Raw genomic sequence first — 17,879 nt, 5'->3', positions numbered from 1 at the left:
AAACCATGGCGGCCCCGACTGTGGTGACGCCTTTGGGGCCTTCAAGGCTACCGACTCCAAATACACCATTGACAAGGACTTGTACACCCGAGTATTCTCAAGCTAGAAACAGCTATGCACCAGACGCCTCTATCGCGCTCATCGGCATGCGAGGCAGTGGCATGTCAACCCTAGCAGTCATGGCCTCAAGTGCCCTCGGATTTCGCATTCTTGATGCGGATCAATATTTTTACCGCGCCACTGGTCTTTCTCGAGCAGTTTACAAGTCTTCCAACGGTATCGCTCAATATCGACAGGAGGAGCTGAGATTGATGAAATCCATGCTCTTTGACAATCCAACTGGCGCGGTTATTGTTTGCGGCCCTGGAGTTGTTGAAGGCACTGGCAAAGAATGGCTTTCAGCGTATGCCAAGGACCACTTGGTCATCTACATCTTGCGAGATGCTGAAGAGATCCAACGCCATCTGAGAGTATTCGACGTGGAAACCATTCGGGATCTCACGCGGCGTGCAGCACCGGCCTACAGAAAGCTCTCCAGTTTTGAGTTCTATAACATTTCGGATATGTCACTGTCCAAGCTGGATGTGGCATCATCGCGGGGGGATATATCGCCTAGGGCTCTTGCACTGAAGAAGGTTGAAGAAGACTTTCTGCAGTTGATATACAGCATCACAAGGCGAGACGACTGCTATAGCAAGTACAAAGCAAAGAACAGTCTCTCGTCCATACCGCTCGAGACGAGAAAGTTTACCTATTCTTTAACCCTACCACTATCGACACTCAGCACGCTTATCACGGAATTTCGTGGACTGGACACTGAAGCAGACGCGCTTGAACTTACAATACCTGCTTCAAGTCTCTTCAATGAGGTTGGCGTCGAGGAAACTGCGGTAGATCGAATCAGCAGACAGTTCTCCGTTGTCAGGAGGAACATCAGACTTCCAATTCTCTACCATATCGACATATACGGAAGTGAAAACAAAATCTCAGAGGATGAGTATTTTGAGCTCCTGCATCATGGACTGCGCCTCGCACCGGAGTACCTCTGTGTCGATCTTAAATGCGACACACCCAAGATCAAGAATCTCATTGCATCCAAAGGGCACACAAAGGTCATCGGCCATCATGTCGTTTCCGATCCAGCAGAAGATGGTTGGAACTTACCAAAACAATGGGCCACGATCGAAAGGGCTCAAAGCCTCGGTTGTGATATCATCCGGATCTGTCAAGAGGCAAGGTCCGTGGAAGACAACTTCGCCGCACAACACTTTATCCATCGAGTCAAATCGTCTCCAGATCATACTATCCCATTAATAGCATACAACACTGGCCGTCTTGGACGAATGTCATGCTATCTCAACCCCATTCTGAGCCCAGTTACACATCCGCTAGTCCGGAAGCTGGCCCCAAACTGTCCATCAAATGCTCTGCTCACAGTGCAAGAAGCGCAAAAAGCAGTCTTTTCATCCTTTTTACTAGATGGCCAGTATTTCGGTATCTACGGTAATTGCACATCGAAGAGTTTGTCCCCAGCCATGCACAATGCGGCGTTTAAGCTACTTGGCATGCCCCATCGATACAACATCTTCCTCCACGAGTCAATGGACCAGCTCTTTGAACTTGTCAAGGACAACACCTTTGGCGGTGCTAGTATCACTGCACCATTTAAGACTGCTATAATACCCAAACTGGACTTCTTGAGTGAAGAAGCTAGGGCTATCGGAGCCGTCAACACGTTGCTATGTCTGAGGCAGCCTACGATGGAGTCCTTACTAGACAGGAATACCGCTGGGCCAACAGTAGCTCTTTTTGGTGAGAACACGGATTGGATTGGCATCCATACCTGCGTGCAGAGGAATCTATCTCCAATCAATGCTGTGAGGAGACGAACGACCGGTCTCATCATTGGTGCTGGAGGTATGGCTCGTGCTGCTGCGTATGCCCTTATTCGACTCGGTGTGAAGACTATTCTGATTCATAACCGGACTCGGTCGAGGGCAGAAGAACTCATCAAGCAATTTGGTAGCCAGTATAAGAACGAAACTAGTAACCCTTCTACGGATGGAAGCGACACAGAGATCGGAAGCCTTGATCATCCCTCGTTTAGAGTCATCGCTTCGAAAGACGACGCATGGCCTGAAGACCTAAGTCTACCAACAATTGTCGTCTCTTGCGTGGCAACGCGAGAAATCGATGGACAGTGCTCGGCGGACACGAGCCTACCAGAACATTGGCTGTCAAGCCCGACTGGCGGCGTTGCAATTGAGGTAAGCATTGACAGCTACTAGAAGAGACTGTAGCGTGAGATTAAGCTAACGTGCGTTCACAGCTTTCATATACACCGCTGGAGACTCCGCTGCTCAAGCAGATAAAGTCATTATCAGAGAAGGGATGGATACCTGTTGATGGTCTGCAAGTACTACCAGAACAGGGAATGATGCAGTTTGAGTTATTTACTACGAGGCGAGCACCAGCTAATCTGATGAGAGAAGAGGTGTTTAGAGCATACAAAGAGCGTTTGGCAAGGGAAGCAGATACATAGGCACTGAGACAAGGCAATCACCTGTGGCTGACGGCGGCCTATAAGGTTAAGCTTTAGGCTGCGAACACAGATAATGAATGACAACACGATATTTATCAAGACCACAATACTCAAAGTGCCCATGGATGTTTTCAATGGCTCTGCTTTCGACCAAAACGTCAATATCCCGTCACTGTACGCAATGAGGCACCGGACGTAGAATGTTGGATAATGACTTACCCATTGAACCTCGGGAGTCGCATCCCCGGCCCGGCACCATCGGAACAGTATTTTGCCGGTTCACCGTCGTCATTCTGAGCATGAGTAACAAAGACGCGACCAAGTGATACATGAGATAAAGCACAATCTGAAATCACCGCCATCATTGTTACCCTGAGTCAACCGAGCCGTCAAATCACACAATATGACTTCTTTTAAGCCCGCTATCCTATCCGCCTCGCTCGGCCGAGCATGGCTCCACGACTTTGCCAACAAGGCCAAGCAAGCCTCAGAACATGGCTTCCAAGGCATTGAAGTCTTCTACGAAGATCTTGAATATGAAGCAAAAAGACTACATAGTGTCGAAACTCCCAGCAATGATCAGATTCTCGCTGCAGCATCGCATATCCGAGAGTTGCTGGATGGCTTGAAGCTTACAGTCATTGGCCTTCAGCCGTTCTTATTCTATGAGGGTCTCAAAGATCGTGAGCAACATACTCGTCTTATCGAAAAGATCAAGCTGTGGTTCAAGATCGCAAGGATCTTGGGTACCAACACGATTCAGATTCCTGCCAACTTCCTTCCGGCTGATCAGTTGACCGGCGACATGGATGTTATAGTAGGAGACCTGGTTGAACTAGCTGATCTCGGCATCAAACAAGATCCCCCAATTCGCTTTGCCTACGAAGCGTTGTGCTGGAGTACGCATGTTGACACCTGGGAGAAGTCGTGGGAAGTGGCCCAGAAGGTCAACAGACCCAACTTTGGTCTTTGCCTCGACACATTCAACATCGCAGGAAGAGTCTGGGGAGACCCAGCCTCCCCAACTGGCAAAACACCCAATGCCGACCAAGATCTCAAAGATTCCTTGGACAGACTTGTCAAGGAGGTCACGCTAGACAAGGTGTTCTACATCCAAGTCGTCGATGCTGAGAGGATGGAAACTCCACTTGTCAAAGGACATCCCTTCCATGTTGATGGAAATCCGGCTAGGATGAACTGGTCGCGGAATGCTAGAGCCTATATGTATGAGACGGATCGAGGCGCTTATCTTCCCGTTGAGGACATTGCAAAGGTGTTGATTCATGATATGGGGTACAAGGGATATGTCTCGATGGAATTGTTTTCACGAACTATGTCTGAGGAGGGGGAGGATGTACCGAAGCAACATGCTCAGAGGGGTATCGCAGCTTGGAAGACCTTTGTTGACAGGTTGGAGTTGAACAAGATGTAGGTAGATTAACAAGATGCAATAATATAACATCTATGTATTTGTTAAAAGAAAACTACTTGGTAATCTGTGAAGCCGTGACGAAAACTTCGTTCATGAGCGTGTTCCTTTGGGCTATTAGACTTGACTGATGATTCTCAGGCCTGATCAAAACGAGTCTGTTTCGTGGCATCTTAGCGCACTGCGTCATCAATGCTCGCCATTACTGAGAATAGTTTCCATCAATTTCTATACAACATCTAAAAGTTAATGCCAGGACTCTTCTCAGCCGAGTCAATAAGAACCTTCCACGCTCCCTCCCTATCAAGTTTCTTAACCCTCTCCTCACCAGCCCAAAGCCTCCACTGCTCTTCAATCTGATACCCAATAATATGCGTTCCCTCCACCGTAGGCCAACCCTTCTGCTCCGCCAATTTGATCATTCTCGTCCGTCTTGGCTTGAAGCACATATCAAGCAAAACTCCCTTCTCAGGACGAGACAGAAACTCCTCCAAGTTGGCTCTGACGGCAAGCTCATCTGGTGTTTGGGGTTCAAAGTCAGGCACAGTGCCGACAACGTAGTATGGTGTCTCGAGTTGCTGGGATTGTCCCTCTTTGACATGAATGATGGTCGGTACAGGGGAAAGTTTTTGAGAGTCTCGCATGAGATCTATGACTTCTTGCTCATCGCGGTTCAACACGTAGATGATTGAAGATTGGAAGTATGTGCTGAGCGCATAAACAGCTGCCCGACTGGCTCCGCCAGCACCAACGATCAAAGCTGGTTTGTTGAGAACAGGTACACCCGCTTGATCACCCTTCTCAAGAAGGCAACCCTTGATACCGCGCCAATCAGTGTTCGTTCCACGCAACTTCTTGGGATTTTCCCAGTCTCGGTAGACGTTGTTGCAAGCACCGATGGTGGCAGCAAGGTCGTCTAGTGCATCGAGACGGGGGATGATGGCGTTCTTGTAGGGCATTGTCACGACTAGACCGGCTGTGGTGTCTTTTCGCGCAAGGTCCATCAAGTCGTCAAGGGTGACGCATTCTGTAGCGTAGAATGTCCATGGGAGACCGAGGGATTGAGCAATATGGTTGTGCATTGGCGGAGCGATCGAGTGGCCAACTCCAATGCCAACCAGATGTAAGGTACGTTGCTCTTGATCTTCTGAAGACATTTTGTTCATATTTCTCTTGTAAGATTGAATCTGATTGTTTCTTTCGTTATACTGATCTTCATTGTAGTTTATCTATGTCACGGTGTTCCCCAGATTTTAGGCGCGGAGTATTCTTCTGCCGCTTTGGAGAGCAACGTCTCCGCCCGACTAACCCCTCACTACTCCACTACAGCTCTGATACCGAAGCCAGACTGTACGTATGCTCGTTACACGAAGAAAGCCCTCAACTATACAATAGTAAAAGTTCTGCTACTCCAGTCTCTGACCAGAGGCAATTGGCAGTATATGTGACATTGATCCCCCGGAAGCCGTGCATCGAAGAAACCCAATCTTGAGAATTCATTGCCGTTCTGCTTTCTCAAGACTATCCCCGTAGTGCAGTCGTGAACCTTGACAGCAAGTAATGTTACAGGAGCCCAGTCCGAATCAGGCTCTTCTGCATCGGGTCGAAACTCGATATGAGCGTTGATATACCCCCTATCGGCCGTCAAGTACCTCAGATGGTGTCTTCCGGGATTCTTCCAATCGGATGTACTCCTGCTACATTTCCACTCGAGGTCCAAGGCAGGCCCCGTGGCACGAAGAACACCGCGTTTGACAGACCCAAAGGGAGCTCCTGGCTGATCGAGCTCACATTCAATAGAGTCCACTGATAAAACATCTTTTCCAAGGCCAGCTCCCCATGTAATACTGCCGTTAATAGCTGTCCAAGACCAGGATGGTCCTTGGTAGTTTGGTCTTGGATGTAAAGCTTTAGAACGGTTTTCCCAAAGAAGCGTCTCAGGCATGTCTTTCACCCATAACCCAGCGGCATATTCTCCTCCACGCATGGGGCTGAAAATCTGGGCCAGGCCTGATATGGCGAGGATCCTGTCAGTCTTGTTTGTGAGGTTTCGTCCGGTGTATAGCTGAACCAGCCCATCCCACTCCCACTTAATGAGATGGTCTGCAGGCCTTGGATAGTCGCAGTTGGGATGAGTACCAAAAAAAGCAATAGCATCGAGACGCTGCGTTCCTTCAAGTACTGTGTTGCGATTCGAACTCCAGGTTGAATCATATTGGAACGGGTCACCTTGTTGTCTATCCAACCTCCATCCATCACTGTTGCCCTTGCGCTCTTTGCGACAAGACCACGTAGTTGTCCATGATCCGATGATTAACAGTCGGCGAGACAGTAGGTATTCCTGCAGTGTCCAGCCTCGCGTGTCCAAGAAAGTTTCGTCTTCAGCTTTGGCTGCTTCCTCAAACGTCAATGTGCAATGCCTTGTTTTACCATCGTCGCCACGGAAATCCACGATGGTCGTTCCAGAGGGAACTGATCTTGGGTGAAGGAAGCCGGTATGAGCATCCGAAGATCTTCTGGCAGCAATAGTTAACGCAGCATGGGTATAGACCTCTGTCATTTGGCCAATCTCAATTTCTTTATCGGCTCGTTTGCTGTCTTGAATGATGCAGAGTGAATCTACCCAGATGAAACCGATCTTAAGCTTGTGTGATGTCACAATAGCATCTTGAATCGTTTTGGAAATGTCATCCCAAGGTATTTCGGTCCGGTATGAGGCTTTATTGCTTTCTTTCAGAGAGTTCTTCAACTCCCCTCCCCAGCAATAACTCAGAGCTGTGTATTCGATGTCTTCGCTTAGCGGCTTTCCATCAACAAGCCTCACAACAGGCTTCTGGTCCTCATCCGCTCTGATAATCTCGAGGAGTCGAGTTGGGAGGAATTTTGGGCTTGGACGGGAGCAGATTGTATGGGTCTCGGATTGTCTGAAGTCGCATCTATCCTTCCACTCGCGAATAGCGGCCGCCGTCGTATCTGATAGGGGATCGTGAATTATCGGCTTTCGAGTCAAAAGATTTTGTTTTCCAGTCCATTCAACATCTAGATTAGTCAGTGAAATAATTTATAACTTGACAGACTAACTCACCTTCATCCGTCGTGATTTTGTAAGACAGGAACTCTCCATACTTTCCCTTATGTGCTGGAGCATGAACATATTGGTCTTCCATTGGGAATTCAACCTTTCGGTCACTTGGGAGGGTCTTCTCCAGTGGTATCAGACCATGGAAACGCCAACCGTCAGTGTATAGTTTCAAATCATGCGGGCTTAACTTTTCTGGGTATCCCTTTTGAAGCTGTAAAGAGAGATACTTCCCCAGGCTGCAGCCATTGCGCGTACCTTCTTGTAGATCGTCGAGATGTACACCAGTGAATCTTATTTGAGAAGGGGAGGACCTGGAGTACTTAATCAAGTCCAAGTTTGTATCTATGAAGATTTCTTCTGGTGCTTCGCAGAGCTTGAGCTTCTGGCAGTGCAGGCAGCTATGGCCTCGGAGAAGTAGATCATCCATTTCGAGAACAGAGAGGGAGACGGACGTCAGTACCCTAAGACAGCTAACCAGGGCAGAAATCAGCTATTTAAATGGCGTAAGTTTGCTCAAACCCAGGACTAAAAGGATAGGAACTTGAGTAGAGGGTGACTCAAGCAGTTAGGAACGAGAAAGTTTCAGATGCGAATTATCTGCATACTTTGTGTTGGTCTTGCATAGAACCATGTAACAATGAGCCAGTAGGATTTGATCGTCAATAGTTAAGGCCCATCACGGCGGCTAGTTTGTTCACTGACATGGGTTTATATGCCTCAATCATATTAGCTAGTCAGCTTTGGCTCTCGGCATTACCGAAGTGGATAACATTAGTCTACGGTATAGGCGGTAGTGATTTTATCTGCCGGTTTAGCCGTTGACTACATTCAGTCGCTTATAAGAGTGCAGCTCGTATCGTTAACCTGACTGTGGACCTACCTAGTCTAGCAATTTTACTTGCCGGCGGTGTTCCTGGGCAGTTACTCCAAAACAGATGTAACCGCTCGCTAATCTCTTTCTTTTGCCCAGAACCTGGACATTTCGATGACAGAAGGGGACACCAATCAGGAAAGCATTCCCAAGGGTCACTGGATGATGTTGAGCAAGGCCTCCAATGCGCAGTCCAAAGCCTTCAATGGACAATCTCAAGCGAAATAAATTCTATTTAACCCTATGTATCAATATGGATTTAGGTGCAGGGTACTAAGTATAACAATGGTTAAGCCCATCGTATCAACCCAAACCTCAACCAGAATTCAAAAACTGAAAGTCACAGCACTTTCCCAGAGTATCTCCTCTACACACCCATGCTGCGTGGCTTATACTGTTTCTCTATTGGGAGGACTAAGACTTGAAACCCTTTGGTAGCCAAGAGGAGCTCATGCATTCGTGGTGTAGCTGAGATGGATAGCACTATGCAGCGAATAATGCTTCCCATCTTTCCCCATTGGGATCGGGTAGTAGACATGGCAGGCCTGAACGAGACCATCTTGAGTTAAAACTTCTGTGTTGACTTTGCCAAAAGGATCGCCACTCTTAGCAAGCTCTGCGAGGTCCTGGGGTCCAGTCTTTGCAAACAACACCTGACCAATCTCGTTGACAGTATCGTGAACAAGTCCAGAGTTGTCCTGCCAGGAAAACGGGATGTTCATAGTTCCCATAAAGGCCGAAAGGTCTTTATACATCGATACAGAAGGGTTCCCGTCGGATGATAGGCCCTTAGGGTCTGTCCAGAGACCTACAAGCACGTCGTCGAGGGTGGTGGTCCTGCCAGTCGTCTTGGAGGGGGGCTTGACTCCCGCTTTTGCGTTGGCAGCTAGTCGATTACTGACGTAGGCAAATTTCTGATGATATTTGGCCAACTGTTGTGAGCGCGTGTCATTGGGCTGGCTTCCAGGACTAGCATTGGCCGCAAAGCTAGGGTTGCTATCCTGCAGAAGGCTAAAGCTTGCTGCTGCTTCGCCAACAGCCCCGATGACAGGAGTGATATCGGCCGCGTGGTCGATGGCCCACTGACCTGCCGACTTGACGCCGTCCCAGATGTTATCAAAGAAACCCATGATTGTGAGAGTGAGGTATCAAGGGGTAAGACTAAGTGCGGTATGGTGGGATAATCGTATGCTGAAGGAAGAGGTCTGAATAGGGAAAAGAGAAGCTGCTGATGGTGACTGACGATGAGGTGACTCAGGCGACTTTATAGCTTTTTGAACTTCTTCGGCTTCCGTCTGCGTAGGAAGGCTCGTTTGATAGCATCTGGTTTCTTTTTGCTTATGTCTCAGTCCTACAAAGGATTCTTGCCCCGATTTGGTCTTGTCACGTACTCGAGGCGCATCAGCTGAGGGCCATTGATTCCAGGCCTCGACCAACCTGAACTTGGAGTCTGCGCCACGCTATGTGATACAGCTTCCATATCATACAAGCAATGGGGTGATTGGTTTTAAGTTGCTGGAACGAAGTTTTGAGGCTTAAAGCCTTGCTTATTTGAGCCGTTGCCAGGCGGCTCTGATGTTTCACAAGAGACAAGAACGGCAAATCAACACCGGTCAGCCAGCCACATTCTCATTAATTTCTGAACTTAATTCCTTCATTACCGTGGCTTCGCATACCAGACAACGCCTCAAAGGTATTTTAGAGCTCTATGAACTTAGCAGGCAAATCTTACCCGGATACAACTCGTCCATGCAGCAGTAAACACGTACTACGAGTATTCCATCTCTAATTACACTTCAATTGACATTACAGAGAACATGGCCCTTATGTACCTTCAAAGAGAGTTGTTTTTAATTTGGCCATGGGGAAGTATATCCTCAGTTTGGGCGTGGGTCTCTTCACTGGATTGGCTCCGATCTACTGCAAAACGTACCACCGCGTATAGATCTTGTGTCGCAAGCAAGAATATAAATCTACGAGACTGTTGCACCAGCTCCGGAAGTCTACATAGTGATACATTTAACTAAGTGAAAATCTGTTTAGATATCACAGCATAGCTCCACCTGTAGGAACGTCTTGCTACTGATTGTAATCCCCAAAGTCGAAATCTGGTACTGGATTATCAGTATAAGGAAACTGAGTTTGGAAAAGCTGCGCTCCAGGAAAGCCGAACTCTGATGTTTGGTATGACAGTTCTGAGACTTCTGACTGTGCGGCTGAGAAATCGAATGGCAAGATTGCGGTGTCGTAGGGCGCAACGAAGGGTTGGCTGTCGGGTCCTTCCGTAATGTAATTGGAAAAGGTATCCAACTGCACTCCACCAGCCTCCTCGGGCCTCAGTTCGGAAATAGCTGATGTTATACCGGAGACCTTCTCGGAAGGCTTTTGTTCGAAGCGAGCCTCAACTTCGTCAAGAAGTCGTGTAAGGAGTTTGTACAATTCGTCAGTGTAGTCGGGCGACTGGTCACTCGCCTGCACGAACTCAGAAATCAACTGTCGACCTTCATCCAGCCAGATACCGCGAAGAATCCCAATAACCTCTTTAACAACGCCATCAAGATGTGGGTTCGGCATAGGTCGGCGCTTTCCGAACAGAATAGTCCATATCCCATACCACTGTGCCTCCGCGGAAAGACTCTTCCTAAAGCGAGCCTGCAGCTCTTTTTGCGACGTCAACGAAACATTATACCAGTTCGTTCCAGATCCCTCCGAGCAATTCTGTTGCAGGATGTGTTCCCGTTGCATATCCAGAGACATGAATCCCTCGGAACATCTCGGGCACGGATAGGGTGCCGTATGTCGTCTCTTTAGATGCTGCTTCACGTCGGAGATGCGGACCATCTTGAGGTTGATGCATTCGATATGGCGCTCTGGATCCTTTCGGAAGTATGGGCAAGCGAATCTCTTGATGTTGTCGTTGGGGGTCTGGTCCCCATCTTCATCCAGGTCGCAAAGCTCATCGCCGAATCCAGCAGTACGTCTCCTTTTACTCGGGGTTGAGCTTCGGGATGGGAACTGCGGGCTCAGGCTCTCTTCTTCTTTCGGATATTGATTGCTAGATATGTTTAAAGGAAGTCGGAGAGCATCCAAGGACAATCCACTCCTAACTGTTGGCTTTCGTGCAATCGGAGCTGGAGTATCTGGCCGATGAAAGACTTTGCCTCCCGGGAGGACCATCCTATTTAGTGATACAGCTTGAATCGCATCAGCATTGTATTTTTTGTACATCGAAAGAAACCTACTGGGTGTTTGGCAGTAAATGTCAGGGCTTCCTGGCCTTGGCGGCGCTGGTGATAGAGGCCTTCCGTAAGAGCATTGTGAGGCGCTCCTATTGAATTGCGACCTTGACTTTGGACGTGTCGCATAATTCTCTGCGTTCCCATTCAAAGATGTGACCTGCATTATTGTTTGAAAACCATTCGTTTAGAAGGATTTGTGCTGTATGCTATTCGCTTTATCGTCAGCCAGGCTACAAATACAAGGGTTAGGCTACTTGCGCTATAAGCTGAAATACGTGAACCTTTGGAAACGTATGGAAGTTCGAAGTATTGACAGAGAAATTATTTGAGCCTCAAGGCGAAGTAAGAAGTATAAGTGCAGACTGTGCAAGGCAGTCCGCCCCGGGGGCTGTAAGACCAGGTCATACGAATGCTACATGCTTTTGCGAGGTGTAAGAATAGAAAATGAATGTCACTCTTCCTAATTGGGTACATGTTGGTTTGAATTGGAGTCCTATCATCTCACCATTCTGCTCGGGATGATTGGTCAAGCTCGCCTTGCTTCATTGGCAGGCGGCAGGGTGATCTAGGTCCCTAGTGTGAGAGCACGGGGCGGTATGTCACACAATTGCGGACGATGTGCTGGCAGTCGGTAAGAGTGCGGGGAGAAATACGGTAGAGCAAACAAGCCAAATGCATGAGCGCCAGCTTTTCCATTTTTTTTGTACTCTATACATGGGTTGAGGTGATCAGGTAAACCGACTCGTCAGTAAGCACAAAGCCCATTCACTGTTTCATCAACAAAAATCTCTCCGCCTTTATTAGCACCATGAATCCCCAGCCACAGTCCGCTGGCGGAGAACAATAAAACAACTGCAAGGCGCGTGCAGTAGCTGAAATTAGACTGGGAAAGGGCGGCCACCTAAAGGTGCGCCTTGGGTTGTGGGTTCGCTGGCGCTTCTTTTGCAGGCTGGGGCTGCCCACTGAGTTGGCCTATCAGCCTACCCTGAATATCTAGACCTGGATCGAGTAACCAGTCTTGGATGCGGTCATTATACTCCTTGACGGTACATGATTGGGGCGAGGGGCTGCAGGAACAGCTTTGTTAGCATACGGTACGTATCGACGATCGGCGATCGAGTCAAACCTTTTGGCCGGAGAGGGAAGAGTCATTATGTTGGCATGGTTATCATTGAGGTCACATACAGCTCTTTGAAATCTGGAAATGGCATAAATGATGTAGTATATATGAACCCAACACTGTCCGCAATTGTGTCGTTTTTCTCACTGTTGGTCCCTCCTCCCTCCATACACGATTGTGTACATTAAGTTTGATCAATTAGCTAAATGCTGCAAACATTAAGTCTTCACTCAGAAGACACCTTAGTTGGAACAGCAAATGGCAAGATGCGGGGGCGCAGCTGATGCTAAGTTACCTCGAATGACATTTACGAAGTGTACTGCAGCCTCGCTAAAACAAATTCATCATATCGAAAATAAACAAACCGTAATTGAGAGTGTTTTTCTAGGACTACACAATTGTGGACGAGGCCTGACGGAGGCCCAGAGGCCCTCGCTTTGGAATCGACGTGGCCAGCAGCGCTGCGTTGTCAACTGCAGCTGCTTAGAGTGGGGTCTGTGCTGGCCCTGACAGAGCAAGGCGGAAGCTAACTTTTAGAGGCTTTATCACCAATCAATATTCAAGGGGGGCCTTAAATCCAATCTGATTATCTCCTACCAGAAGAGCGTTTAATTTCTCGTTCGCAACTGTGTTGGAACATGCAGCTAAATGCATTTAGAATCCAGCCATGAGGAAAAGGCCCAAAGTGACCCAAACCCTTGATACCCGACTCAATAACTGCCCAAAGAATGGACAACTTAGCTAGCTGTTAAAACAGGGCCTCAAGCATGCTCTGCCTTGTAATGTTTCCCCTTGCTGTGGACTTGCGGCTCCTACACTTGACTGAAACCGGTCTTAAGTGCACCAGGAGCCGATCCCACCTGTTTCTCAACGGTCAAGACTTGGACTTTATCACTCGTTTTCCTTATCATTTTAGTTGAAGCACCATCCTTGAGTCCATATGTGCTACCCCAGAAATTGTCCCCAAGATGAACCTGGGGAACTGTGAGCCCCACCAAGGCGCAGGCCAAGGCGGCCGCTGTGCTAACAAGCGCCGCCGCCAGGATCAGAACGACGGAGTTGATGACGGCCCGAAATACCCTTTAGCAAGGCTGTCAACATTATCCTTTGAATGCCCATTCTCCAAGCTGAACCCCCACCAATACCCAGAGTGCAGGGGCTACCGATTAAGCCGGCTATCGGATGTCATGCAGCACATCAAACGCCAGCACCATATACGCGAGGTCAAGATAAAACATGATGCAACAGTACGAGAAGAGGATGCCGTACTCTATTGTGCGAGGTGCCGCGATCTGTTTCGTGGTATGGGTGCTGCATATAGGCTCCGCATCCATTCGACATCGGAACCCCAATGTCACGAAACCGATATCGAACGATCTGGTGTTACAATACCCAAGGAGCTCAAAGCCCTGAAATCAGAACTTGAGCTACACAAGCGAGAAAGTGAAATGGAAAGGTGGTATATCATCTGGGACAGGTTATTTCCAGGAAAAGACCGGCCACGATCTCCCCACGTTGAAATCAGCGTACCTCGTCTACAGGTGGAGTCGATACTTCGCGATGAGCTTCAATCTAAACAAGGACTTGGGCAAGAGCGAGCCCAGTCGATTATTAGACAAGCTACGGATAGAATCTACAAAACTTCGCCGCAACCCCGAAGCAGCTCTTCCGTACCCCCACAAGCACAGCCGAATAATGTACACACAGCACCAATACCAAGCTTCCATACCCCAAGCTATCTGCCTTCCAACCCGCCATTTACTTCTCAGGCATTGCAATCACAAACGCAAGGTTTTAATCACAATGCTGGGCAGCCCAGCGCTGCGGGCGTTTATGTAACGCCGAATACGTTTACTGAATACTGTGCACCAAGTCCAGTTCCAGGTTCTGAAGCATATACGAATTCCGGGAACACCTTTGTTCCCACTGAGTACTCTACTGTTCATGACTCTTTATATTCTGTTACCTCTTATAATGGATATCCCAATGCTCCGTTCGAGCCGGCAACGGAAGACCACAACTATTCGAACGCATATGGGAACGATAGCTCACATTTCTGATTGTGAAGTGCCCATTGTGGCCTATCTTCCTTTGCCAATTCGGGAGGATCATGACTTCAGAAGATTCTTATAGACCAAGTCAAAGTAAGCCGCGAGGCCGACTGCAGCTGGAAAAGATAGTTTCATTGTTATTTCCCCTTTGTATTATTGTCTTTCTTAATTGTTGTTAGAGGAAAACCATTTGTCTGTCTGTAGGCCCCGGAGGAAAATATCAGTTCTGTTCTTGGGTACTGGGGTTAGTTTCCTGTATTTTCATGTCTAGAAGGTGTAATAAAGGTGATTTGTTAGCGTAATGTTGATCAGTATGATACGAAAGTGTTTATTGTCTGCCGCTGTTCATTGAGTCTGTTCAGCCGCCATTGGTCGTGAGAGCCTATGATCTAAGTACCCATCATCAAGGAAATATACCCTTGGAGAAACCCTAGCTTTTGTCTATGCCCCGTACTATCTAACAATTTTTCAAGACACAAACTCCGTCCTCGATACACTCTCAATCCATGACCTGATATCTGTACATGCTCTTGATAGTCTTACTCTTGAATAACCATGCTCAAGAGATCCCGTAGTCCTAGCTCATAGAGTACACCATGAGCATTGGTCTCGTTAGTCGTGGGTAGCCGTTGGCGCTCAAGGGTCTCCGAGACAAGTTGCACGCCGTATAGATCCCAAAAGTCTCGGGCCATCGATGTTTTCAGCCCACAGCCTCGATCCAGATATGGACACCGAGGCCACTCTGTAGCCGGGAAGATGATTGACCACATTCGATTCCAGCGCCGCGCTTCACTTAAGTACTGATCATTGGCTCTTATCATCAATGCCTTTTGGTCTTCATTCACCCCATCTGATGGGTCTGGGTAGCGCTTTTTGCATCTGCCGCTCAAAACGTGATCGTCACGATCAATCAGTGAGTTGAACTTCCGATAACATCTTGAACAATAAGGTGACCGAGAATGGTGTTTCATGGTGTGCTCAATGACACCTTCAATTGACTTCAAGCCGACAGTGAGGAGACATTGCTGGTGCTTTCCTGGGTCATGGACGTAGAAGGGACAAGCAAAGTGAAAAAATGCCTTGGTGCGAGGCGCATAGGAAACAAAAACAAACTCGTCATCGTCAACGTCGTCTTCTTGCTTCACTTGTCGCCCGCTTGGATAGCGGCGAGGTGTCCTGAAGCGTTCCTGGGGCTGTAACCTGTCATCCGGTGGCGCGCTGTACTCTACTCCAGGTGCCCATCGCCTGAACGAATCCGTCGAGAGCTGCAGAAGGTCCAGTTGCAGGTGATTGTATGCAGGCGCAGGATACCAAGATGAGCTTCGATAGTGAGGATTGGCCCCAGTTGAGGAACCCTGCCATTCAGGTGGTCCGGGTGTGACACACTGGCCGACAGCTTCACTGTACCGATTGGTAGCAGAGCTTTGGTAATCGCCCGCCCCGGAACTTCTGGCGCCCCGCAATGGCAGGGCGAGGTTTAGGTGGTGAGATTGAGGCCACTGGCCCATGGGAGGCCTGTAATAAGATCGGTCGGCGCACATGATTTCTCTTGTTGGATTGGATCTTTATATAAATGTCGCTGTAGCTCCTGGATACTGACGAGGCATGTGGAAAGGCAAAGTAATGCCTTTTACCACAAGATATATACATTAAACTGGATGTATTGAACTCGTTTTCACAACGCATTTCTCTTCACTCTACCCAAGTGAAGGCCCAAACAACACAGCTGTGTGTACTAATGCTAATTGGTAGATTAAGCCTGCCGGGTGAAATCTTACTGGTCTGGGCACTAACTAGCAGGCCTCAAAACAGGCCAACACACCCGTAATTCTAAGCTGTAGACCATCTGTAACGCTTTTCGTGAGACTGGATCCGCATCGCTCATAACTAGCATCCCTTTCGATTATATGATATATAATGATATTATACTGCGTTTTTCAATCCTGTAAATTTCAGCTCAATTCGATGAAAATGCTGGAGTTCTTGGTTCCTGCAGCTGGCAGATCTGAGTGTCTAGCGAAGCAGGGGTATGTTAGTTGGGCTTTCTGTGATGCCAACTAAGCGGCGGCGGCAGTACCCAATTTATGTCAGCAGCACATTTTGACCCCTTAGACAGCAATATTGATGCCAGTCTCAGCTATATGTCCAAACAGCTACTCGAATTATCGAAAGGTGATTACAAAAGCAATAGTCTCTTCGTATAAGAATTTTCAAGGGACTATAACCAAGGCCGGGAATGTGAGAATCAACTAAGTTCTCTGTGCCGGAATAAGCTCTCAGCCACTATCAGGTCCATCAAGTCAAAAATAACATCCTTCTCGATACAGTTCCCGCGCTATACTAACCGCCGATACAGTTACCCAAGATCAGGTGATGACAAATGTTCAAGCACTTTGCTAGCCTAACCTGCACTTTGCCTCAACGCTGTGTATTTGCTAGAGCCTGAATACTCCTTGGGCTCGATAACTTCTCGCCTTGAGGTCTTCCACTTGTTTTCCATTTCCATAATCTTATACTGACAGTGAGCTGGGCTATCTGTTGCCTAGTGTATTTTACTAGACTCGTGGGCCTTTTGTTCATTAACGCCTGTTTCCTGGAATGCTTTATAATACACGGATAAAGACTCTTCGTTGAATAAAACATACCGCCTCATATGGGGGGGCCAGGAAGCTCCCCCGAGTTCCAGCATTGTTACTACATCAACAACGGAAAGTATATCTATAGGCAGTAAGTCTTGGTGTTTCCTAGAATCGTGGAACCTTGACTACCTACTAAACCCATGCCGATCCTTCTAGACTATACATGTCTCTCTATATCTTCCACAGTTTTCTCATTAAAATAAGCATAGAAGCTAAGAAATTCCTCCACATTCTCATACACTACACCACTCTTTATCACAAAATCTATATCTCTATATCCACTGCTTATTGTCCTCATTGCGGCAGTAGTATAGAGAGAATAAGCTACCCTAACTACAGGGACCGCTACTAATTTTAACTACTATAGCAATATCCCAATCCTGTTAGAGGCTAAAGAGTTAATTATATTTCATTATATTAAACGTGAGAATTAAATGTATTTGTCTGCATCTACTTAAAGTTAATACTAGTATTAAAAATAATAGAACTAATTACTACTAAACTTCCCCTTAAGGCTTTAGGATTAACGTTTCTTAAACGGATTTGTCTTAAACTAAAAGTTACTAAAGAAAGGATTTACAGATTACTACTGCGATTTCTAGCGTCTATATAATCCTTCTAGATTGGTTATTTCTAAGCCTTATAACTAACAAATAGTAAGCTTGCTAAAATACAGTTAGGTAACATTTTACCAGCCAGATCAGTATATATAAAAAGGTCTATAACTCTAGCGGCCGGTCTAGTAATATTATATTATATTACCTTTATTATATACTATAAGTTACTTTAATAAAGAGCTAGTCTTTACTAATCTTATTATTATTCCTTAACATTTCCTTTAATATAAATAATAATAAAACTTTTAATATTATAATATTATATACTTTTAATACTAAAAGGAATATC

At 47.2% G+C, this 17,879-nt stretch overlaps 8 protein-coding genes across 8 annotated transcripts; 3 read left to right on the top strand and 5 right to left on the bottom strand.

The window, feature by feature from the left end:
- Positions 1-5: 5 nt before the first annotated feature.
- Positions 6-2,542, top strand: FTJAE_1482 (quinate repressor; the record flags this gene model as incomplete). Its single annotated transcript, XM_037347576.1, has 2 exons — positions 6-2,267; positions 2,330-2,542. 2 exons carry the CDS (start codon positions 6-8, stop codon positions 2,540-2,542), a joined length of 2,475 nt encoding a protein of 824 aa, XP_037211334.1.
- A 403-nt stretch (positions 2,543-2,945) lies between these two features.
- On the top strand, positions 2,946-3,974 carry FTJAE_1481 (3-dehydroshikimate dehydratase; the record flags this gene model as incomplete). Its single annotated transcript, XM_037347575.1, has 1 exon — positions 2,946-3,974. One exon carries the CDS (start codon positions 2,946-2,948, stop codon positions 3,972-3,974), a length of 1,029 nt encoding a protein of 342 aa, XP_037211333.1.
- Positions 3,975-4,210: 236 nt separating this feature from the next.
- Positions 4,211-5,128, bottom strand: FTJAE_1480 (shikimate dehydrogenase; the record flags this gene model as incomplete). The annotated part of the gene is made up of 1 exon (XM_037347574.1): positions 4,211-5,128. The coding sequence occupies one exon, from the start codon at positions 5,126-5,128 to the stop codon at positions 4,211-4,213; it is 918 nt and encodes a 305-aa protein (XP_037211332.1).
- Positions 5,129-5,355: 227 nt separating this feature from the next.
- On the bottom strand, positions 5,356-7,480 carry FTJAE_1479 (het-domain protein; the record flags this gene model as incomplete). The annotated part of the gene is made up of 2 exons (XM_037347572.1): positions 5,356-7,010; positions 7,057-7,480. The coding sequence occupies 2 exons, from the start codon at positions 7,478-7,480 to the stop codon at positions 5,356-5,358; spliced, it is 2,079 nt and encodes a 692-aa protein (XP_037211331.1).
- An 893-nt stretch (positions 7,481-8,373) lies between these two features.
- Positions 8,374-9,054, bottom strand: FTJAE_1478 (uncharacterized protein; the record flags this gene model as incomplete). Its single annotated transcript, XM_037347571.1, has 1 exon — positions 8,374-9,054. One exon carries the CDS (start codon positions 9,052-9,054, stop codon positions 8,374-8,376), a length of 681 nt encoding a protein of 226 aa, XP_037211330.1.
- A 949-nt stretch (positions 9,055-10,003) lies between these two features.
- FTJAE_1477 (uncharacterized protein) lies at positions 10,004-11,101 on the bottom strand (the record flags this gene model as incomplete). Its single annotated transcript, XM_037347570.1, has 1 exon — positions 10,004-11,101. One exon carries the CDS (start codon positions 11,099-11,101, stop codon positions 10,004-10,006), a length of 1,098 nt encoding a protein of 365 aa, XP_037211329.1.
- Positions 11,102-13,251: 2,150 nt separating this feature from the next.
- On the top strand, positions 13,252-14,343 carry FTJAE_1476 (uncharacterized protein; the record flags this gene model as incomplete). Its single annotated transcript, XM_037347569.1, has 1 exon — positions 13,252-14,343. One exon carries the CDS (start codon positions 13,252-13,254, stop codon positions 14,341-14,343), a length of 1,092 nt encoding a protein of 363 aa, XP_037211328.1.
- Positions 14,344-14,873: 530 nt separating this feature from the next.
- FTJAE_1475 (uncharacterized protein) lies at positions 14,874-15,875 on the bottom strand (the record flags this gene model as incomplete). The annotated part of the gene is made up of 1 exon (XM_037347568.1): positions 14,874-15,875. One exon carries the CDS (start codon positions 15,873-15,875, stop codon positions 14,874-14,876), a length of 1,002 nt encoding a protein of 333 aa, XP_037211327.1.
- Between the last annotated feature and the right edge of the window lie 2,004 nt (positions 15,876-17,879).

Source organism: Fusarium tjaetaba, assembly GCF_013396195.1.
Source record: "Fusarium tjaetaba strain NRRL 66243 chromosome Unknown NRRL66243_c0000028, whole genome shotgun sequence".
Taxonomy (NCBI): domain Eukaryota; kingdom Fungi; phylum Ascomycota; class Sordariomycetes; order Hypocreales; family Nectriaceae; genus Fusarium; species Fusarium tjaetaba.
This window is presented reverse-complemented; position numbering and strand designations above follow the sequence as displayed.